This window comes from Betta splendens, chromosome 24 (genome assembly GCF_900634795.4).
Source record: "Betta splendens chromosome 24, fBetSpl5.4, whole genome shotgun sequence".
Lineage (NCBI taxonomy): Eukaryota > Metazoa > Chordata > Actinopteri > Anabantiformes > Osphronemidae > Betta > Betta splendens.
In genome coordinates, this window is record NC_040901.2 from 1,478,826 (window position 1) to 1,503,242 (window position 24,417).

The window sequence follows — 24,417 nt, forward strand, 5'->3', positions numbered from 1 at the left end:
TAGTTTGATTCAGTCCTTGTTTCATTATTTTATTTCATTCCTGAGAATGAAAACAAAACCAAGTTGAATGATCAGTAACTGATGCTCCAACACTTTTCTAAGGCTTCATCATGTTGGTTCTGACCCAAATATTCAAACCCAAGACCCTGTAATCAGAAGTTCTGGATCTGCTTGTTTGACTCTATTAAATGTTCCCTCAGTATAAAATGTTTCTGTTATGATGTTGTTTTGTCAGTAGAAGAAGTACCTGTCCAGAACCTGAGTTATGATGTCTGAGCTGAAGCAGCAGCGTGTTGTCATTAATATTAATGAGTCTTTGTTACTATTTTAACCTGCATCCTGTTGGTTCTGATGTTTGGACCTTCTAAGTTCTAAACGTCTACTTTCTGAAGCGTCTTCAGCTCCAAACACATGATGAAACACTGAATGGTTTCAACTGGCTCTTTGTTTTCTACTGTTTCATCTTTGATTCTTTTTTCAGATTGAGTGGCTGCAATTTGTCAGAGATCAGCTGTGATTCTCTGGTCTCAGCTCTGAAGTCCAACCCGTCACATCTGACACAACTGGAGCTGAGTAACAACAACCTGCAGGATTCATCAGTGAAGCATCTGTGTGGTTTTGTGGAGAGTCGTCACTGTCGACTGGAGACTCTGAGGTCAGACTCCATGTTTTAGTTCTGTGTGAGCTTAAAAGTTAAATGTGTTGATGTTATTGACAGTTGTCTTCAGATGATCGTTGAATTGAACATGTTCTCAGAGAGAGTGAGTGTGAGACACATGACAGAGCAGAAGGAGAAACCTCTGCTCAGCAGAACCAAACTGTTGCTGCAACAACTTTCTCTTTAAATCACTGCATGGTCTGAGAAGATGAAGCCACATCCAGGTGAATGACAGCATCTGTGCTGTGAGATCCACTAACCACACATTTAACATGTGATGAGAAAGTTCCTCCTCTGTCTCTGTCCAGTGACTGAACACAGACACAGAGAAACTGGAGGTTGAAGCTTCGACCATTAATAGCAGACGAGACCTTGAAGTTTGTTTATCAGAGTTTAGACAGGAACATTTCAGTCAGGATCATATTGTTGGTTCTGTCTCCATCAAGGCGTCATGGAACAAACCAATAAATCACAACAAATACACAAAGATGTTGCTGAGAAAATCATGACAACACCATGAGACACTGAATGGTCTCAGCTAACTTGTTTTTTACTGTTTCATCTTTGATTCTTTATTCAGATTGAGTGGCTGCAGTTTGTCAGAGATCAGCTGTGATTCTCTGGTCTCAGCTCTGAAGTCCAACCCGTCGCATCTGACACATCTGGACCTGAGTAACAACAACCTGCAGGATTCAGGAGTGAAGCATCTGTGTGGTTTTCTGGAGAGTCGTCACTGTCGACTGGAGACTCTGAGGTCAGACTCCATGTTTTAGTTCTGTGTGAGCTTAAAAGTTAAATGTGTTGATGTTATTGACAGTTGTCTTCAGATGATCGTTGAGTTCAACATGTTCTCAGAGAGAGTGAGTGTGAGACACATGACAGAGCAGTAGGAGAAACCTCTGCTCAGCAGAACCAAACTGTTGCTGCACCAACTTTCTCTTTAAATCACTACATGGTCTGAGAAGATGAAGCCACATCCAGGTGAATGACAGCATCTGTGCTGTGAGATCCACTAACCACACATTTGTGTAGTGTGATGAGAAAGTTCCTCCTCTGTCTCTATTCAGTGTCTGGACACAGAGAAGCTGGAGGTTGAAGCTTCCACCATTAAGCGCAGACGAGAAGTTTGTTTATCAGAGTTTAGACAGGAACATTTCAGTCAGGATCATGTTGTTGGTTCTGTCTCCATCAAGACGACATGGAAGAAACGAATGAATCACAATAAAGACACAAAGATGTTGTTGAGAAAATCATGACGACACCTAGAGACACTGAATGGTTTCATTTCCATCTTAACCCACATCTTCATCTTTCAGACTGAGTGTGTGTGACCTGTCAGAGAGAAGCTGTGAAGCTCTGTCCTCAGTTCTCAGCTCTCAGTCCTCTATTCTAAGAGAACTGGACCTGAGTAACAACAACCTGCAGGATTCAGGAGTGAAGCTACTGTCTGCTGGACTGAAGAGTCCTCACTGTCGACTGGAGACTCTCAGGTCAGGATTCATGAAGCTAAAGATCATCTAAGAAATGTGCACAACACTCACATTGTCTGTAAAGTCCTTTAATGAGCTCATACTACAGAACCAAGTTATTAAACAGGCAGGAAGTCTAAACTGTGGAGGATGAATAAACTCTTCACATTTCTGTGTAAACTCTTTAATCATATATATTCAATAAGATGGGAAAGGATTTCTCTATCTTTGTTTTACTGCTTCACCAGGTTTGTCAGTGTCTGACTCCAGTTTGCAGACTCTCATTGTCACGTTGCTGATGATCAGATCACATTTCAAGCAGGAACCTATTAACAGTTCCTAGTATTTCTCTCCACTGTAGATGATCAAATGTGCCTCTTATCCAAACTGTAGTATGTAAGTGTGCTTTAACATTGTGTGTGTTCAGGCTCTCAGGCTGTCTGCTCTCAGAGGAAGCTTGTGTCTCTCTGGCCTCAGCTCTGAGCTCCAACCCCTCCCATCTGAGAGAGCTGGACCTGAGCTACAATCATCCAGGAGACTCAGGAGTGGAGCTGCTGACTGCTGGAGTCAAGGATCCACACTGGAGACTGGACACTCTCAGGTATGGACACAACTACACACAGTGTCTGATGGAGGAGCAAGTAGGGATGTGGAGCTTTATGAACTTAGAACCCAACCTTGGAGTGTGTGATAATAAACACATACAGACTTTGCTTTCTGTGGTGTCACATAAGTTTGGTGCTGACAGAGTGAGACTGAAAGCAGGTGTCTGACACCAAAAGTGATAAGGTGAAATAGAGAAGTCAAAGCTTTTCTCCACGTCACCTCCTGCTCCGTAGATTCCAAGATAAGGATCCAACTCCTTAGTTGTTGCTGAATGTCCATCCCTACATACAAGCCTCCATCTGAACACAATCCTACAACAATGTGTGTGTGAGAGCCATGTAATGTCCATGTCTGCATGTCTCTGACCCCCTCCTCCTTTCAGGGTGGAGCCTGGTGGAGTCCGATGGTTGAGACCAGGTCTGAGCAAGTGTAAGTGTGTTTTTACTGAGATCAGCAACATTCAACCATCTTCAAACTGTCATGAGTCATCATTAAACTGATGATAGATCAATAACTGCAGCTGGATTGTGTCTTGTTCTCTCCATCAGATTTCTGTCAACTCACCATCGACACAAACACAGTGAACAGGAGACTACAACTGTCTGACAACAACAGGAAGGTGACACGTGTGAAGGAGGATCAGTCATATCGTGATCATCCAGACAGATTTGACTACTGGCCTCAGCTGCTGTGTAGTAATGGTCTGACTGGTCGCTGTTACTGGGAGGTTGAGTGGAAAGGAAGAGTTCATATATCAGTGAGTTACAGAGGAATCAGAAGGAAAGGAGGCAGTACAGACTGTTGGTTTGGATTCAATGATCAGTCCTGGAGTCTGATCTGCTCTGATGATGGTTACTTTGTCAGACACAATAACATAAGAACATTCATCTCCTCCTCTGTGTCTGACAGAGTATCAGTGTATGTGGACTGTCCTGCTGGTTCTCTGTCCTTCTACAGAGTCTCCTCTGACAAACTGATCCACCTTCACACCTTCAACACCACATTCACTGAACCTCTTTATCCTGGGTTTGGGTTTATATTCCGTTCTCCTCGTTCCTCAGTGTCTCTGTGTGATGTGTCGTAGTGAGAGTTTGATCCTGTCAGAGAAACATTGTCAGTTAGATGTATTAAAACAAACTATGGAGCAACTTGTGGATTGTGTGATCTTTGCATTACACCTCTTGTCCCATTTCTTGATCTTTCCATGAATCATTTCCTTTGAAGTATTATTCACTGTTCTTCTGACAAACACTGATCAAGTTGTTTGAGATTGTGTGCTATAATATAATAAACATGTATGTAACCTTTAACTGTCTGTTTTAGCCAATAAATTTTTGCTTCAAAATTCTAGTTAGTTTTACTTCTCAGTTTCATAAGGCCTCATTTTCACCTCTCTGGAAACGCAGGGAGGACACGGCCCCCCCTGGAGTCCCTTTAGGACTGTTGTTTGATCCAGGAACCAGCAGTGCCCAGGATTCGATCATGAGGTCTGCACGCCTTGCGACTTACGCTCATCGTCTTACCCACTACACCACTGAGGAACCCTTCACACTTGGAGATGCTTCTGGCGTGCTTTTAAGCCTACACTTTGAGAGCAGCGTCTAAAAGTTTCTAGAATCATGCAAGATTTGAACCCTCAACCTAACTTCACAAGAACAACCATCTACAGGTATGGAGGACTTGAACCAACAACCTGTCTTTACAGCAGCAGCACCTTATCTCTCGGAATAATATGGTTAAGGTTGTATTTACCGTTTACTTCACAACAAGACCTTAAAAACATCTAGCATTATTTGGGGATTCAGGCCTTAATATAATAAACCTTGTCTCTATTCTTTTTGATCTGATGTCTGTTACTCTACTAATGAGTCATGACAGTCAGTTTTAGGTTGCAGTCGCATTTGTCAAATAATACTATTACATGAGTGGTGTGCTTGCGTGTACTTTTATACCAGACGGTAATGTGTAATTCAGTATGAGCAAAGCAGCTTTAAATGCTGAGTGCGATGTCGCGACTGCCACTGTTTGCACCCAAATCAACAGCAGCACCTTGACCCGCTAGTTAACCTGTCTTTCCCTCCTCTACAGCACTGGTTGAGAAAAGCTGTCGGAGCGATGGCCAGACACGCTGACAGCAGCTGAAACAAGCAGGAGGGAAGAAAACGTCAGTTAACAGACGAACCGCAGATGAGACTATATGACCTATCGGTCATATAGTGAAACTCATCTTATCGTACAAATTTAATCTGCTCACTTGAATGAAATATGAACGAAACAAAGTCATACCAAATATTCATATACACAGAAAACATTCATATATCAATTACAAAACAGTCCTACTTAACTGAGGCTAAGTTACTGTCTGGCGACTCTATGTGACAACAACACATTAATTTGCTTAGCGCAAACATATACATTTCTATACCACGACATAGTGCAGTGTCTTATACAAATGTACCACTAAATACATGCCTCAGATGGATAGCAGAACTTTATCTATTACAAGACAACAGCTCGCCTGCTAACAAAAAACACAGAAAACGTTAGAATCCACGACAGTACGGTGTCCGGCAAGGGACATTCCGCGCTCATAGCCTTATTACAGCAGAGTAACGGCGTCATCTAGCGGCCGTTATAGGTCCCTGTTTTATATTAACATGAAGTTCGATGGTGGCATGTAAGACAGAGGGAGAAAAAGAAAAGAACAGTGAGTAACTCAGTGTATTAAGGAGGTTGACCAGCATCTGAATTTATAACTAAGAGATGGTTCGGATGGTTCAGTGTGCATATTTCTGGAAGTGGCAATGAAAGGGAATTTATTTTATGAATCAATTACTCATTATAATTAAATCTGTTTATTTACCTTAACAATACAAATTTGTTCAGAACTGTTTTAGAGAAGTTAATTTATCGCACCACTGACTAGTATTAAAGCTTTATCAGTCCCTAACGCTCCTCTAGTCACTGATCCATATTATCATCATTACATGGGTTCTGTGATATCAGACAGTGAGCTGCACGTTGTTACATAATAAACAAAAGGCAGCGAGTATTACCTCAAATAGACTGTCTATGGCATTCACTAAACGAAGACATTTGACGATGGCTTTATTCGACTTTGGGACGATGGAGTCTAATAACTAAGGCTCCCAGTGAACCCTGTAGCCACTGGGGCGTAAAAGGAGCAGAGGTCCTGGTATTAGGAGAAGTGATTTGCATACTTTGTACCACAGGTACAGGTGTATTTATATTGCATTCACACCACTGATGATTCTGAGCGTGTGGTGGTGTCAGAGTGTGGAACTGCCACTAGAAGGAGCCATTTATCTAAATATCAGATTAGCTGAACACTGCATGTAGTCAAATGAGTTGTCTCTAACTAAATCTGATCTAAATTATGTCTTAAAAAGCTTAAAGATTTGTTAGATTTTTTTCTCAGTTTAGTTTTGGATACCTTTTAATTTTTTATTATCATGTGTGTATGAATTTGTGCTGCTCATGCTCAAAGACTTTTAAAAAAACAACAGGACAGAGTTACTGAGGAAAGAAGTGTTTATTAATAATAGCTGTGGTAGCAATAACTGTAACAATAGTTATGATAATCATATATAATAAACCATATTTGTTGAAGCAGATTGAGAGCATACAGAAACAATAACCAGGTAAAAATCTAAAAATACCTAAAACAAAACAAAAAAAAAAAACAAACAAAAAAACTATTTGATTAAGTGAAGCTGCAATTAGACATCAGGATCTCTTTGTTTGTGTAATGTACAGTAATACAATGTTCCACTGCTGATCAGGAAGAAGACAGGAGGATACATAAAGAATAAAGCAACACTGGAGCCACAACCTGACGAATGAGACAAAAAAAAGCCCACAAATACAAACAGAATGGAAGAATTCAGTTTTTCTTTCAGTTTTTACTCAATAATCAGCATTCAGACGTTTTTGCTTTGGGGATCTGCATAGGACAGGGAGGCTGCTGAGGTTTGGGGAATGACATGGGTTTTAAAGGTAACAGTATACTTAATTGCAAGCGTCAGAGCATCCGAATGGACCAAGTTTTAGGAAGCTCAGATGAGCTGAAAACAACTGGAAGCAGGAAAGACTGGCTCTTCCATCATCACAACAATGCTCCACATCCAGCTGTTGCAGCCTGTAGCTTCACACATGTTCACGCCTTGTTTGAAGGCAGAACGTCTCGCCCACTTGTTCCCGTTTCCACACAGGCTGATAGTGCAGCTTATACACATATATGTGTATATATCAGTTATCAATATTTAAATGTTTTTCAACATTTATGCTTGATGCATAGTCTTTACGTTTGTGCTCACTGAGACAGATCTCACAGGAAATAAACACATCATCATAACCAACAAGTAAATTAATTTGCGTTTAATTTAAAACCAATTTGGAAGAAAGAACTGCATTTGTAGCCTCACTTCACACTGTTTACCAGAACTTTACTTAAAGAAATACAATAACTGCAATGATCTATATTACCATTTAAGGAAATGTACCGCTGTGGTGTGAGCTTTAAGCTGATAATGCATAATCAGAGGTGGGAAGCGTCATATGCAGCCTTTAGGTCGAGCCCACACAAAAACTGTCTCTGCAGCAAGTATACTGTGGCCTTATGGTGGAGGTAGGTGTGGTTTTGGCTGAACTGTAGCTGTAGTCAGGCTCTATAGGCTATAGACTGGGAGTGGAGGATGGAGGGTCTGGTTGCCAGGAAGTGTCAGATAATAATAGCTGCTTTTGGACTTTTATCTGAGGTATACACAATACAAAGAGGAAAACACACATACTGACTGTTTTGGTAGGAAGCGTAGGGAACATTGAGTCTGTGTACTGTAATGCAGGTAAAGGTTCGATGCCCTAGTTTTTCTGTGGGTGTTTTTGTTTAATTTAAGGCAGGGGTTTCTTGGAGAGGATGTGGATGGGAGGTGGGAGGCCTCGGGGGTCACAGTAAGGACAGCATGCTGGCTTAAACAGAAGGGTACAGTAATCAGCCATAGAGAATACCAGAGCTAGAATGAATGCTGCTTCACACCGTTTAATCTCTCCAGTGGGTGATGGATAGAGAGCACTTACAGAACATGTAAACAGGACAAAAGTCTTAACTATTAAGTGAAAGAGCGGGGGGGGAATCAGAATCAAAAGAACATGTCAGAGATCAGAGGGGTCCTGAATCTCCGAAGATTGACATCGTTAGTTGCTTTTCATTTTTTGTTTGTTGTCCATAAAGTCTCGCTTGGGTTTCGACCGCCGTGTTTATGCAACCAGTCCGTTCTGTATCCGTTAGTTCATCCCACCGCAGGGAGTTCTTCTGCCGAGCGATGGGGTGGAGAGAGTTTTTAAAAAAAAAAAAGTCCGTCTGCAGGATGCACCCGCAGTGGTTCAGTCCCAGTCTGTGATGCTTTAAGACGTTCCTCCAGGGGTTCGTCCACGACACTGAAAACAAAGCCGCCGGCCGCACACGCTCAGCTGAGAGAGAAATAAATGCATTTGCATACCTGGGATGTACGACTGAAAGGCCTCACACTGAGCCACAGCCGTCAAAAGAATAACACGAGAGTCCAAGTTTGTTTGCAAAGATAAACTGGACAAGAAAGAATAAAGACGATGATGAGGAGTAAACATCTGGTCATGACCCACTGCCTCATACGAAGGGCTCCAACATACAGTCAACTAGGATCATTTCAATGTATCACACACAACAAATGAAGGGATTTCATTGGTTAAAAAGACAGCTGTCTGTATTCAACACAGTAAACGTTGGCACTTCTTTCATTGACCGCTATCTGAACACTGGCTTTCATTAGAAGACAGTATTAACAAGCTTTATGTCACGATCTGGGTTTTGTTTCCTGTTGTTTCCTTGTCTTATTTTGGTTCCAGGTTCCATTTCCGGTTTTATTTTGGTAGCACTCCCAGTTTCTGTTTCCGTTCTTGCTTTACTTCCTGTTATCAGTTCTATTCTCCCTAGCTCATTACCCACACCTGTCGGTAATCAGTTAATCAAATCACTGTGTATTTAACCACCACCTGTGTCCTTAGTTCCCTGCCAGATTGTCGTGTTTCTTGAGAGTCCGAGTTTCGTTCGTGTTTCCCGTATATCCTGAGCGTTCCGAGTTTCCCGTGTTTCCCGTGTTTCGTGCCCCTCGTGTGTTGTTCCTGTTTCGCCTTGTGTATCCTGCCTGACCCTGGACTAACCACTGACCGTGAGTTTTGCTTTATCCCTGCCTGTACTTTTACCGAGCCTGCTAGTGTAACGAACCCTGCCTGGACCTTGGATTAGAGATCGCCTGCTCCCTTGTGTACTGCTTCATTGAACACTTCTGTTTATGACCTGGACCGTCTGACCCTGCCGTGGAAAATAAACCTCTGTTTAATCACTATCCTGCCTCCGTGCTGTGCATGTGGGTCCGCCGCCTGCCCGAGCCCTGACAGAACAATCTGGCCACACTTGGACCCAGCCAGCACTCAGCCTCCGGTCAGGTCAGTGACTGTTTTTTCTTGTTTTTTTTACGGCGGATATTAATCACCCGAGGGAGCATGGAGTTTACCTGCGCCGAGCTACCCAGCGACCTACGTGATTATTTCAAGATCCTCGCGGAGGATTACCGACGGGCGAGTAACCCGGAGAACCAGCGCAGCGCCGTGGAGGTGGCGATATTGACGCTGGAGGACGATGACACCGCGTTAGATCACCCCAGTGTTCATCGCCTCTATGAGCGGCTGTGCGCGAAGTTTGATGCGTTAAGCGACGCGCTTTGCACCACGCCAGCGCCGGTCGCACCGCCGATGGTTTCGGTTTCCTCCTCTCCGCCCCGTCGGACCGTCGTGTCTGCACCAACCTGCCCAGCTCCATGGTTGTTCCCCTGGGAGGACTTCCTGCTCTCACGCGGTCCCCAGTCTCCAGCCCAGCCGCGCGCTGTTCAGTCTCCAGTCCAGCCGCGCGCTGTTCAGTCTCCAGTCCAGCCGCGCGCTGTTCAGTCTCCAGTTCAGCCGCGCGTTGCCCAGTCCCCAGTTCAGCCGCGCGTTGCCCAGTCCCCAGTTCAGCCGCGCTTTGCCCAGTCCCCAGTTCAGCCGCGCGTTCCCAGTCCCAGTTCAGCCGCGCGTTGCCCAGTCCCCAGTTCGCCGCGCGTTGCCCAGTCCCCAGTTCAGCGCGCGCGCTGTTCAGTCTCCAGTCCAGCGCCGGCGCTGTTCAGTCCTCCAGTCCAGCCGCGCGCTGTTCAGCATCCCCAGTTCAGCCGCGCGTTGCCCAGTCCCCAGTTTCACAGTCCGCGCGTTGCCCAGTCCCCAGTTTTCCAGCCGCGCGTTGCCCAGTCCCCAGTTCAGCCGCGCGTTGCCAGTCCCCAGTTAGCCCGCGTTGCCCAGTCCCAGTTCAGCCGCGCGTTGCCCATCCCCAGTTCACGCCGCGCGTTTGCCCAGTCCCGTTCCAGCCGCGCGTTGCCCAGTCCCCAGTTCAGCCGCGCGTTGCCAGTCCCCAGTTCAGCCCCGTTCCCAGTCCCCAGTTCAGCCGCGCGTTGCCCACCCTGTCCCCAGTTCAGCCGCGCGTTGCCCAGTCCCCAGTTCAGCCGCGCGTGCCCAGTCCCCAGTTCAGACGCGCGTTGCCCAGTCCCCAGTTCAGCCGCGCGTTGCCCAGTCCCAGTTCAGCCGCGCGTTGCCCAGTCCCCAGTTCAGCCGCGCGTTGCCCAGTCCCCAGTTCAGCCGCGCGTTGCCCAGTCCCCAGTTCAGCAGCGCGTGCCAGTCCCCAGTTCAGCCGCGCGTTGCCCAGTCCCCAGTTCAGCCGCGCGTTGCCCAGTCCCCAGTTCCAGCCGCGCGTTGCCAGTCCCAGTTCAGCCGCGCGTTGCCCCAGTCCCCAGTTCAGCCGCGCGTTGCCCAGTCCCAGTTCAGCGCGCGTTGCCAGTCCCCAGTTCAGCCGCGTTGCCCCAGTCCCCAGTTCAGCCGCGCGTGCCCAGTCCCCAGTTCAGCCGCGCGTTGCCCAGTCCCCAGTTCAGCCGCGCGTTGCCCAGTCCCCAGTTCAGCCGCGCGTTGCCCAGTCCCCAGTTCAGCCGCGCGTTGCCCAGTCCCCAGTCCCCAGTTCAGCCGCGCGTTGCCCAGTCCCCAGTCCCCAGTTCAGCCGCGTGTTGCCCAGTCCCCAGTTCAGCCGCGCGTTGCCCCAGTCCCCCATTTAGGCCGCTCGTTGCCAGTCCCCAGTTCAGCCGCGCGTTGCCCAAGTCCCAGTTCACCGCGCGTTGCCCAGTCCCCAGTTCAGCCGCCGTTTGCCCCGTCCCCAGTTCAGCCGCGCGTTGCCCAGTCCCCATTCACGCGCGGCTTTTGCCCAGCAGTCCCCAGTTCACGCCGTCGCGTTGCCCAGTCCCCAGTTCAGCCGCGCGTTGCCCAGTCCCCAGTTTCAGCCGCCGTTGCCCAGTCCCCAGTTCCCGCGCGTTGCCCGTCCCCAGTCACCGCGCGTTGCCCAGTCCCCAGTTCAGCCGCGCGTTGCCCAGTCCCCAGTCCCCAGTTCAGCCGCGCGTTGCCCAGTCCCCAGTCCCCAGTTCAGCCGCGTGTTGCCCAGTCCCCAGTTCAGCCATGCACCGCTCAGGCTCCAGTCGCCGTTCAGCCTCGCCATGCTCATGCTCTAGTGCAGCCCTGTCATCTTCAGGCCTCAGTCCAGCCGAGCCCAGTCCAGCCGAGCCCAGCCAGCCGCAGTCCCCGCGCACCTCCAGGAGGAGGCCGCGCCAGCCGCAGTCCCCGCGCACCTCCAGGAGGAGGCCGCGCCAGCCGCAGTCCCCGCGCACCTCCAGGAGGAGGCCGCGCCAGCCGCAGTCCCCGCGCACCTCCAGGAGGAGGCCGCGCCAGCCGCAGTCCCCGCGCACCTCCAGGAGGAGGCCGCGCCAGCCGCAGTCCCCGCGCACCTCCAGGAGGAGGCCGCGCCAGCCGCAGTCCCCGCGCACCTCCAGGAGGGGGTCGCGCCAGCCGCAGTCCCCGCGCACCTCCAGGAGGGGGTCGCGCCAGCCGCAGTCCCGGTGGACCTCCAGGAGGGGGTCGCGCCCGTCGCAGTTCCTGCCGACCTCCAGGAGGGGGTCGTTCCCGTCGCAGCTCCGGCCGCACCTGCATTGGTTCCTGTCTCTCGTCGCGGTGGTCCAAGGAGGACGCCGCTGGTTCCTGTCTCTCGTCGCGGTGGTCCAAGGAGGACGCCGCTGGTTCATGTCTCTCGTCGCGGAGGTCCAAGGAGGACGCCGCTGGCTCCTGCCTCGTCCTCGGCGCCTCCTGCTGCGACGCCCGCCTCGACTCCTCAGTCTCTGGGATCAGCGTCCACCTGGAGGACGCTGCCATGCGGGGTGGTCCCCGGGGACATCGGCCCAGCTCAAGGGCACTAGGAGTGCCACCCTGGCTCAGCGGCGGCTGAGTAGGATCTCGCCGCGCCTTCACCCTCCGTGAAGGAATCCCTGAACTTCGTGTTTTTTCCCCGTTCATGGACTTTGGTTTTGTCGTGTGGACTCGTGTTTTGGCCCTCCCCCGGTCCTCCCTCCACCCACCCTGCTCGTGTGCCTTGAGGGGTAGGGATTCGGTCCCTCCGCCTGGGACCACCCTCCGCCCGCCCTGGTTCGGGGGGGGGGCTTCCGTGGGCGCCGTGGAAGGCGCCATAGGGGGGGGGGGGTACTGTCACGATCTGGGTTTTGTTTCCTGTTGTTTCCTTGTCTTATTTTGGTTCCAGGTTCCATTTCCGGTTTTATTTTGGTAGCACTCCCAGTTTCTGTTTCCGTTCTTGCTTTACTTCCTGTTATCAGTTCTATTCTCCCTAGCTCATTACCCACACCTGTCGGTAATCAGTTAATCAAATCACTGTGTATTTAACCACCACCTGTGTCCTTAGTTCCCTGCCAGATTGTCGTGTTTCTTGAGAGTCCGAGTTTCGTTCGTGTTTCCCGTATATCCTGAGCGTTCCGAGTTTCCCGTGTTTCCCGTGTTTCGTGCCCCTCGTGTTTTGTTCCTGTTTCGCCTTGTGTATCCTGCCTGACCCTGGACTAACCACTGACCGTGAGTTTTGCTTTATCCCTGCCTGTACTTTTACCGAGCCTGCTAGTGTAACGAACCCTGCCTGGACCTTGGATTAGAGATCGCCTGCTCCCTTGTGTACTGCTTCATTGAACACTTCTGTTTATGACCTGACCGTCTGACCCTGCCGTGGAAAATAAACCTCTGTTTAATCACTATCCTGCCTCCGTGCTGTGCATGTGGGTCCGCCGCCTGCCCGAGCCTGACACTTTACACTGCATCTCTTTAATATATTGATTATCGAAAATCCGATTTTCTGTCAAAAACTAATTTCTAAGTGACTACAAGTTTTGAAGGTTCATATCCTCTCGTAAGACTCTTGCATATATGTACGATCTGAAATGATAAACACTGACCGGCCACTTTATTAGGTACGTCTGCACAGTCTAAGTCCATTCAACATGACAACCCTGCTATTAATGGGACTGTTTTACATGTCCATTGTCTCATTCTTACTGGTTATTATCGTGAACTCACACTGGAGTGTGTCATGTGCCACCACATAATGAAACCTCCCCAATAGCAGGTGAACCTAATAAAATGCCAGTGAGTGCAAGACATTGTAACATTATACATTGAACACAGACAATAACAATGTCACATTTTGTTTTTCACATTAAACAATGATCATGGGACAGGATTTATAATATTCTAAATCCGCACACACGTCACAAGAGGTAAAGAAGGTAGATCAGACTCTCTGTGGTTTTGACCTGCAGTAGGAAGCTCTACAGTGGAGACCCAGCGCCTGTTCTCAGAGACAAATGGAAGTGTCTGTTATTTCCGCCCTTTGAAATATATTTACTTTCCCCATCTTTTTCTGCGCCACGTCTCCTTGCGTTTACACATTTTTTAAACCCCTGGCTGACAAAGATTGGACTGATCCCGTAGCATTTACATTGAAGTTTCTCCCTCCAGATCCCTAAGGCTGCAGAGAACTGGTGTTATTTTCAAATGCTTCCCTCGTCCGCCTCCATTTTTTTTCTCATTTCCTTCCTCTCTTTTCTTCTCTTCTGGCCAAGGCATTACAGTCTGTTTGGGTCATCAGAAGAAGAAGAAGTCCAGCATATTGTCAGAAACATTTTGCTATATCATCTACATGTTTATAATTTACAGATTACTGTATGTATATAAAAACATCTACCTAAAAAGTTTAAGAGTTTTCGAAGTTACATTCAGTAGCTGAACTAAAGAAAAACAAAACCATAGAAATGTCAACAGAACTTCACAAGTAGAAAACTGAACATTGACAGGGCATTGGTCCTGCATGACAATTAAAAACTAAGGGCAAGAATTGTAGACCACAAATGATATATCTATATTTAATATATAAATGTTTTTACTGGTAATACAATTAATACAACATTAGTAAAATGGCTACAACTGACTCTCCATCCATACCTGAACAGCATGTTTTTAGTACATGTTTGAATAAGAAGGATGCCACTAAAGTAGAGTCCATACACAAATAGAAAGGTTTAATTCCATCCCTCTAGTTCTATTTGCACAGACAATGTAAGAATATGTATTTTATTCATATGCTTCTTTTTTTTCTGGAATCCACAAAATCTGACTACTTGACAAAACTACCAGAATGAGTAACTACACTACCGCAAGTCAGTTTGTGGAGACAGGCTGGAAACGCTCGAATAAAGACTGCTCCGTTTTCCCATAACAATCACATAGTGCCATGTCTGTTGGACCTGTCCCCCTGGTCTGCCCACTCCCCAGGCTCCTGCCCCATCCAGCAGGGGGCGAGGGGGGGGGAGGTGGACAATCAAAGGACGAGCAAGAAGAAGGCATCATTTACCTCCTTCTTCTACATTGCAGTAACAATTTTCTTTTTTGTTAACTACTAACTATATTACACACATATAATATGTAATACTACATTAGTTAGCTTTTTTTGGATATCATAAATTTAAAAAAGTATACAAAAATAAATGTTTTCATGATGATCTGTCCATTGTTCTCCTTCATTCAGCAAGGCCTGGTTTTTAGGGTTAGAGCCAGAAGGGATCTTGTCCCCCGTGGACTAGAAGCGCCGGCCTCGGAGCTCCATACAGTAAGTGTCTCTCCTCACCCTCCTGCTCCTGACACCGCGAAAGTCCTTTGGCAAATCTGCTCTTTTTGTGTCAGTTGCTCTTTTTCTCTCCTTCTGTGTCCATGCTCTCTTTTTTTTAGCTGATTCCCCTATGTGATTTTTATTTACTACAAAAAGAGAACAGCCGAGTCATGTAAAGAGGACGTGTTCAGGACGGGATGGCGACTTTGACTTGAAAAAGGAGTGTACTAGTAAATACATGGTTTGTTTTATTTTTTAACTGAGGAAAAAACAAGTATGCCTCAAAAACACTGACATTAAACAGGAGTATTCTGTTAACACAATAGTTTCGAATTGCTGTGACCACAATAAAAAAAAATCATAATATCACCTTGTGTCATGGTGAACAAAAAGTGCCTTAAAGCCTTGGATTAGGACAAATATTGTTAGCGACCGTCTCAACGTGATGGGATGAACGCACAAGTCCAAATCAGACACTCATCTTATCTTAGTCTTAATTTTTTGTCTTAAATGCTAAAATTATCTTGATCTAAACTATGTTTATCTTTCATTTGTATTTAAAACTGGACAAGGCCATTCTAAAATGTTTATGGCCAAAAAGTCAGAAAATTTAAATCGCTGTTAGCTTTTTCTATGTATTTGGTATGTATAGTTTACTAATTTTAGGTAAAGGTTTTTTTGTATTATATATATTTGACTAAATTCTTACTACACTATTTAAAAATGTTTCATCTTACTATAATTCCTGGATTAAACAGATGTTACATTAATTTAAGCTTTTTCTTTTATCCTCTGTCCTAATGATAAAAAAGCGGCGAACATAATGAAAGGTTATGTAGAAACATTCTACACAGAGGAAACCCCTATGTTTAATAAACAAGTCTCACACACTGTACCACAGACACATAGAAGACATTTAAATCAATGTAAACAATTTAAGCCTATAGTTGTTTTATAAAATATATCCAACCTGAACTACTCATACGTAGCTGTACAAAAACCCAAACATACCTGTTTATTTTGATATATATTTTCTCTCGTTTTAGTAAAAGAATCTATTGTTAGATCACTGTACAAACGATCCTATCTTATATAAGTCTCTCCATGATTCACAAATACAGGCAATTGGCTCTCGTAGCCTAAGACATACATACTTTCAAGGATGATGATAAAAGAAGCACAAAAAGCAGGTTTTTATTGACATGATGGTTTTAAGAGCAGATATCCAGCACCATACGTGTACATTCATCTGGTTTAGTATGGTTGCTACAGCGAGGAACACTTTTCTCCCTTCCTCGTGATTTCACTGAAAACAGGAAGAGCAGCAGAGCAAAGACAACACAGGAGCAGTCACTGAAATATCTTCTAATGAGATTAGTGCTCATTGAGTGGACTTTCTCTATCTCTAATCCGCCTTGGATCTGCTTCTCTCCTCACACTTCCCTCTTCTCCTGCGCTACTCTGACTCGGTGTTTTTTTTTGTGTATCTCTACATTTTTTTGTCCATGACAGAGATCGTCGTGAAACTCACAAGGCAGAAGCAACTTGAGATTGTGTAATCTTTGCATTAAACCTCTGCGTTATGTCCTGATCTCCCCAGCTGGTTTGTGATTTTCTTTTCCTATTATCTTTCATCTTCCTCTGTTATTGCTGTTATGCTCACATTTCTTGATCTTTCTGTGGATCATTTCATTTCATTTTTATTTGAAGTAGTGAGGGAGAAGCTTTTTTCAGCTTTTTTTTTTTTGTTTGACTCCAGTGTGCAGCCCCAGGACAGAGCCTGTTTCTGAACCAGCTTGTTGAGTCTCTTCCTGTTCTGCCTGTACTGCCCCCCCCCCCCAGCACACAACTCCATACAGGACTACTGAGGCCACCACAGTGTCATAGAAAGTCCTTAGCAGCTGTCTGCACAACACCAAAGCACCTCAGTCCTCAGCAGGTGGAGGCCACTCTGGCTGTTCTTATACAGAGCGTCTGTGTTGTTTGACGGTCCAGTTTGATTGTGAGGTGAACACACAGGATTTAAATGTGTTCAATGTCTGAGCCCTGGATGTTCAACTGTGTGTGTGGGGCGGGGGACCTCCTGAAGTCAAGCACTAACTCCTTTGTTTTGCCAGGTTTAGTATCAGGTGGTTGTTCTCGCACCAGCCCAAAAAGTCAGAGATGACACCCCTGTACTCCTGCTCCTCCCCCAATACACACCAGCAATGGTGGTGTCATCGGAGAACTTCTGGAGGTGACAGTGGTGGGAGTTGTACTGGAAGTTCGATCTGTACAGTGTGAAGAGAAAAAAGGGCAGAGCACCGTCCCCCGTGCTGCAGACTACCACATCAGACACACAGTCCTTCAGCCTCACAAACTGTGGCCTGTCTGTGAGGTAGTTGATGGTCCAAGCAGCCAGATGTTGGTCCACACCTGCCACCTCCAGCTTCCTCCTCAGCAGTGATGTCTGGATGGTGTTGAAAGCACTGGAGAAGTAAAAAACACGACTCTCTCAGTGCTCCCAGAGGACTCCAGGTGAGACAGGGCCCGATGCTGCAGGTAGATCAGGGGTGGGCATTCCTGGTCCTGGGCCGCTGTCCTGCTGGGTTTCTCTCCCTGCTGATCACCTTCATCAGATGTGTCACTCAGCTTTTTCACCTTCGATGTGATCAGCGGTAACTGGGGCAGATAGAGTTGGTGAGTAGTGTGTTGCATATAAATTTACAAAAATCATTATGAGCCGCTATTTTAAGCATATTGACCTCAGTGAGATCAATCATATTGTTATAACATTAAAAGACTCCACCAGTTACATCACACTGGTGAGTACAGTATTTACCTTTTCTTTTTCTTACTTTCACTTAGGCTTCATAGATAGCTTCATGTGTGTAGCAGGCTGCATGCAGTGCCTGAAATGGATGGAGGAGCCTGTGTACACTGAGGTTTTGTCTGCAGCCCTTGAGTTGTTTAAGTGATTATAAAAAACTGACACATTTATTGTTTGATTGCTCCTGTTGATGCAATTTGTAAGTTAACGTTTTATTATCATGCAGCACCATCATCTGTTTTTCTTTTAATAATTGTTTTTTGTATTCAGAAAAAATGAAAAGGCTGTTGTTTGGAACTGTGTACTCCATGGCTCACAATGCTGGACATCTAACACACTTAGAGGATGTTCTGGTAAACAGTGTGAAGTGAGGCTACAATTGCAGTTTCTTCTTCCAAATCGGTTTTTAGGTCAAAACTGAATTTCTTTCCATTCTGTTTGTATTTGTGTTTTTTTTTTTGTCTCATTTTCATTTTTTCTCAGGTTGTGGCTCCAGTGTTGCTTATTCTTTATGTATCCTCCTTTCTTCTTCCTGATCAGTAGTGGAACATTGTATTACTGTACATTACACGAACAAAGAGATCCTGATTTCTAATTGCAACTTCACTTAATCAAATAGCTTTTTGTTTGTTTGTTTTGTTTTAGGTATTTTAGATTTTTACCTGGTTATTATTTCTGTATGCTCTGAATGTGCTTCAACAAATTGAGGACATGCTGGTAGGACTGGCTTCCCCTCTTGTCAAACATAATAACCCTGTGGATTAACAGTTGCTCCTTTAAGAGTCCATTTGTCTTTTTCACACTTGGGGGCGCTGTCCTGCATTTCTTTCAAGAATGTGCTGTCCACTGGGTCAGTGAGTTAAGTGTAACATCGCTTTGCAGCGCTTTTTGCTTCTTCATCTGCTTTAGCATTGCCTTTTGACACTCTGTCTTTAGCGTTAGTATGAGCAGTGCATTTACAAACGGCTATTTTGGCTGGTAGTTGTATTGCCTTTAATAGATTTCTTATTAAATCACCATGCATTATAGGTTTTCCCCTTGATGTTATCATGCCTCTATTTTCCCATTGACTGGCAAATATATGAATAGTTGAGTGGGCATATGCGCTGTCAGTATAGATGGTAACTATCTGACTTGTCATAAGTTTGCATGCCTCAGTCAGTGCAATTATTTCTGCTGCTTGTGCACTGTAGTGTGGGGGTAACGGCTGTCACAGTCTAGATCATTTAGTCAATGTAATCACTCATTTCCGGTTTTATTTTGTCACCACTTCCTGTCGCAGTCATTGTTAGTTTCAGTCAGCCTTGCTCCCGGTTCTAATCTACTCACCTGTCTGTCATTTAGTCATCACCATTTAGTATTTAAGCACCACCTCTAAGTCCAGCACCTTGCCAGATTGTCTCGTTATGTTACTGCCAGCAATCCAGCGTATAGTATCCGTAACTTTGATAACCCGTGTATGACCCTGCTTCTCCGGACCTTGACTCTTGCCTTGCCTACGATCCTGCCCTGCCGTGAGTTGACCCTAGCCTGCCTTGTGACTACTGATTGTCTAAACCCTGCCTGTACTGAACCTGCCTGCTCTCTGTACCGACCCTTGCCTGCCTAACCACGAGCTTGAATAAACCCCGTTGTTCACTGAGCCCTGTCTCCGCTGTGCGTGTGGGTCCGCTACCTTGAGTCCGTGACAGTACAATCTGGCCACACTCGGACCCAGCCGGCGTCTTGAATCGGTTTAAGGGCTGCAAGGGATTTTGTTTTGTGTACTCAGACAACGCAGAGTCGCTATGGTGTTTACCTGCTCGAGTCTGCCGGAGGACCTCCGCTGGTGCTTCGGGGAGCTCGCGAGGAATTACGCGGAAGCCCCCAGTCTGAGGGCGCAGCTCCGCGTAATAAAACAGGCGATCGCTATCCTGGAGGAGGAATTTTGGTGGCTTGACTACCCGGGAGTGCAGACGCTTTTTGAGAAACTCCAGGCAATGCGGAAGGATTTGGCACGCGCTCTGCGCGCGGCGCCCGCCAGCGTCTCATCAGCTGTTCCTGCTGCACCGGAAAGCGCTCCTGTCGCTGCTCAGTCGAGTCAAGCTCACGTTCCTGTCGTCACTCAGTCAAGCCAAGCTCACGTTCCTGTCGCTGCTCAGTCGAACCCAGCTCACGTTCCTGTCGCTGCTCAGTCGAACCCAGCTCACGTTCCTGTCGCTGCTCAGTCGAACCCAGCTCACGTTCCTGTCGCTGCTCAGTCAAACCCAGCTCACGTTCCTGTCGCGGCTTAGTCGAGTCAAGCTCGCTCCCCTCCAGATCCAGTCCGTACCGTGGTCCCAGCCCCTGCTTCAGCCCTGGCAGTTGAGAAGCCCACAGCTAGCCGTCGGAGGTCCAGACGGCGTCGACGACAGCCGGTTTCCCCTGTCCAGGCTCCAGAAGACTCGGTCACGGAAATCAGACTGCCTCCTTCGCCAGCAGAGGGCACTCTCGCCCCATCATACGACATGCCCATCTCCATCGCAGGCATCCCAGACAGCATCTTCCTGCGGATCCGTGCCCAATGCGCCCCTCCGGTCCTGTTCCTGTTTGCACACTGGCTGAACTCCGCTGAGGCAGAGACCGACCCGGTAAGCAAGGAGCGTCACTTCCGTGAAGCCGCCCTGCTCATCGCCCGGAAGCCTGCGCTGCGCGAGGCCCTGGGTTTCATTGAACCCCCATCAGAGCCTGCACCCGTTCCTGCATCAGAGCCTGCACCCGTTCCTGCATCAGAGCCTGCACCCGTTCCTGCATCAGAGCCTGCACTGGCCCCAGCGTCTCTGGCTGCACCACTGGCCCCAGCGTCTCTGGCTGCACCACTGGCCCCAGCGCCCCTGGCTGCACCACTGGCCCCAGCGCCCCTGGCTGCACCACTGGCCCCAGCGCCCCTGGCTGCACCACTGGCCCCAGCGCCCCCCGCCCTAGCCTCACCTCAGCCATGCCAAGTTCCAGCTCACGCCTCACCTCAGCCATGCCAAGCTCCAGCTCACGCCTCACCTCAGCCATGCCAAGCTCCAGCTCACGCCTCACCTCAGCCATGCCAAGCTCCAGCCCACGCCTCACCTCAGCCATGCCAAGCTCCAGCCCACGCCTCACCTCAGCCATGCCAAGCTCCAGCCCAGCCTGCAGCAGCTCGAGCCTCAGCCCAGCCTGCAGCAGCTCGAGCCTCAGCCCAGCCTGCAGCAGCTCGAGCCTCAGCCCAGCCTGCAGCAGCTCGAGCCTCAGCCCAGCCTGCAGCAGCTCGAGCCTCAGCCCAGCCTGCAGCAGCTCGAGCCTCAGCCCAGCCTGCAGCAGCTCGAGCCTCAGCCCAGCCTGCAGCAGCTCGAGCCTCAGCCCAGCCTGCAGCCGCTCGAGCCTCGGCTGCGTCACGTCAAGTTCAAGGCCCAGCTCAGTCACGTCAGGTTCAAGCCTCGGCTCCAGCTCAAGCTCAAGATCAAGCTCCATCTTTACGCCAGCTAGCGGACACCCCTGGCCAGTCACACCAGGCCTCAGTTCCTGTTCCTGTCGGCCACATTGAGGCCGCTCCTGTTCCTGTCGGCCATATTGAGGCCGCTCCTGTTCCTGTCGGCCATATTGAGGCCGCTCCTGTTCCTGTCGGCCATATTGAGGCCGTGCCTGTTCCCGTTCCTGTCGGCCATATTGAGGCCGCTCCTGTTCCTGTCGGCCATATTGAGGCCGTGCCTGTTCCCGTTCCTGTCGGCCATATTGAGGCCGTTCTAGTCCCAGTTCCTGTCGGCTCCTCGGAGGAGGACGCCGTTCTAGTTCCTGTCGGCTCCTCGGAGGAGGACGCCGTTCTAGTTCCTGTCGGCTCCTCGGAGGAGGACGCCGTTCTAGTCCCTGTCGGCTCCTCGGAGGAGGACGCCGTTCTAGTTCCTGCCACTGTCGACCCCTCGGAGGCTGCAGCCCCCGACGATCCCCAGGAGGGGGTCGTCCCGGCCGCAGCGTCTGCCGCAGCGTCTGTTGCAGCTCCTGCCGACCTCCCGGAGGAGGTCGGTCCAGCTCCGTCTCCTGCCGACTTCCCGGAGGAGGTTGGTCCAGCTCCGTCTCCTGCCGACCTCCCGGAGGAGGTCGGTCCAGCTCCGTCTCCTGCCGACCTCCCGGAGGAGGTCGGTCCAGCTCCGTCTCCTGCCGACCTCCCGGAGGAGGTGGTCGGTCCGCTCCTGGTTCATGTGTTTTTTGAGCCAATGTGTGCAGGTGCTGCCCCTGGAGGTCCGGTCCCGGGCACGCTCGCCTCAGCTCCTGGTGGTCCGGTCCCGGGCACGTTCGCCTCAGCTCCTGGTGGTCCGGGCACGTTCGCCTCAGCTCCTGGTGGTCCGGACACGTTCGCCTCAGCTCGTGGTGGTCCGGACACGCTCGCCTCAGCTGCTGGTGGTCCGGCCCCGGACCCGTTCGCCTCAGTTCCTGGTGGTCCGGCCCCGGACACGTTCGCCTCAGCTCCTGGGGGTCCGGTCCCGGACACGCTCGTCTCAGCTCCTGGGGGTCCGGTCCCGGACACGTTCGTCTCTGCTCCTGGTGGTCCGGTCCCGGACACATTCGTCTCTGCTCCTGGTGGTCCGGTTCCGGACACGTTCGTCTCCGCTCCTGGAGGCCCGGTGGCGGCCACGTCTCCACGTCGGTCCTCGTCTCTGGTCCCAGCCTCGCCTCCACGTCTGCCCCTGGTTCCGGCTTTGTCTCCATGCCTGTCTTCGTCGCTGTTCCCGGCTTCCCGCCAGCTTTCGCCTCGCCTGCCCGACGGAGGGCCAGGTCCTTGGCGAATCCTGTGGCAGGGATGGCGCTGCCTCCTGCGTCGTCGGCCACCTCGGCTGGCCGGTTCCGGAGGCGACCACCTACCTGGAGGTCGCTGTTTCCTGCTTCGACGATGGCGCGGGCTCTGGCACTGCCGACCGCCGCGTCTTCTCAGTCCCCTGGAGCACCCCCGGTCTGGAGAGCACCGGCGCATGCGTTTGGCCACTGGAGGCAGCATGTTCCGACGCCGGCCTCCTAGGACTCCAGCCTTGCCCTCGGGCACAAGATGTGCCGTCTCGGCCTGGCGGCTGCGCGGCCGAGACTCTCCGCGCATCCACCCTCCTTGAGGAGGTTTCTGGACTTTGTATGTTCTTGTCATGGACTCACCTCATGGACTTTGTTCTGTTCCCTGCCACTCAGTTCTTGTGCCTTGATCAGTATGTGTTTGTTCTAGCCCGTCACCCGTCATGTTTAGTTGTGTTTTTCCTCTTTTTGGTTTTCTGTGGGACGTCTGGGAATCCGCCCTAGACGGGGGGGTTCTGTCACAGTCTAGATCATTTAGTCAATGTAATCACTCATTTCCGGTTTTATTTTGTCACCACTTCCTGTCGCAGTCATTGTTAGTTTCAGTCAGCCTTGCTCCCGGTTCTAATCTACTCACCTGTCTGTCATTTAGTCATCACCATTTAGTATTTAAGCACCACCTCTAAGTCCAGCACCTTGCCAGATTGTCTCGTTATGTTACTGCCAGCAATCCAGCGTATAGTATCCGTAACTTTGATAACCCGTGTATGACCCTGCTTCTCCGGACCTTGACTCTTGCCTTGCCTACGATCCTGCCCTGCCGTGAGTTGACCCTAGCCTGCCTTGTGACTACTGATTGTCTAAACCCTGCCTGTACTGAACCTGCCTGCTCTCTGTACCGACCCTTGCCTGCCTGACCACGAGCTTGAATAAACCCCGTTGTTCACTGAGCCCTGTCTCCGCTGTGCGTGTGGGTCCGCTACCTTGAGTCCGTGACAACGGCTCAGCTTTCAAGGTTTCAGTATCAGTTACAACTGCATAACCGCTTTGTGTCTTTCCACTTTCAGACTTTGTGCTTGATCCATCAACATAGATAAATACAGAACCAGGTATTGGGTCGTCCCGTAAGTCTGGCCTAGGTTTTGTGACTTTTGAACACTCTACTAAACAGTCATGTGGTTCTCCGTCTATTTCTGTGGGCATTAGGGTCGATGGGTTCAGAAACGTACACCTTTCTATTGTCATGTGTGGCTGTTCCAGTAGGACTGCCATACACGACAAATGTCTCGCTGGGGACAGTAGTTTTATCTTTTCTTGCAGGAGCAGAATAGAGATGACATGTGGCACCAGCAGAGTCAGTTGGTGATATAGTACAATGGTGGATGATGCTAACACTGCTTCTGCTGCTGCCTCCACTGCTCTTACACATGGTGGCAATGCCCTGGCAACTGGGCCCAGTCGTGTAGAATAATACGCCACTGGTCTCATTTGCATGCAGAATCAATCTACTGTCTGCACAAAGGGTTTGGAATAGTCAGGAAAACCTAACGCTCCTGTCTGAGTCATTGCTTCTTTAAGTTGTGTGAAAGAGGCTTCAGCTTCGGTCGACCACTCTAGTTTCATGTGCATTGGTATTTCTTTTTAAACATCAGCTCTTGGAGTGGGGCCGTTAAATGTGCATAATCTGGTATCGACCTTCTGCAGTAATTTGTCATGCCCAGAAATGACATCATTTGTTTTTAGTTTGTGGTTTAGGTGCTTTTAATATAGATGTGACTCTAGTTGGATCTATTTTTTGTCCGCCAGCTGATATGATGTGTCCTAAATATTTCACTTCCTCCCTCCACAGCTGTAGTTTGTTTTTACTGACCTTGTGGCCATTCTCTGCCAGAAATGAAAGAAGGGCTACAGTGTCTTTCCTGCATTCTTCCCAAGTCTCTGACGCCACCAGAATATCATCTACGTACAGTAATATCTGACTACCGTGTGGGGG

At 48.8% G+C, this 24,417-nt stretch overlaps 1 protein-coding gene across 1 annotated transcript in view; it reads left to right on the plus strand.

Annotated features, from left to right (window-relative positions):
* Positions 1-24,417, plus strand: part of LOC114850884 (NACHT, LRR and PYD domains-containing protein 12-like) — a 369,265-nt gene that overhangs the window by 89,455 nt on the left and 255,393 nt on the right. The window contains 6 exon segments of the mRNA XM_055506178.1: positions 482-655; positions 1,239-1,412; positions 1,975-2,148; positions 2,555-2,728; positions 3,116-3,162; positions 3,282-3,831. Coding sequence (XP_055362153.1) covers positions 482-655; positions 1,239-1,412; positions 1,975-2,148; positions 2,555-2,728; positions 3,116-3,162; positions 3,282-3,817 — 1,279 coding nt within the window. The 3' untranslated portion in view covers positions 3,818-3,831.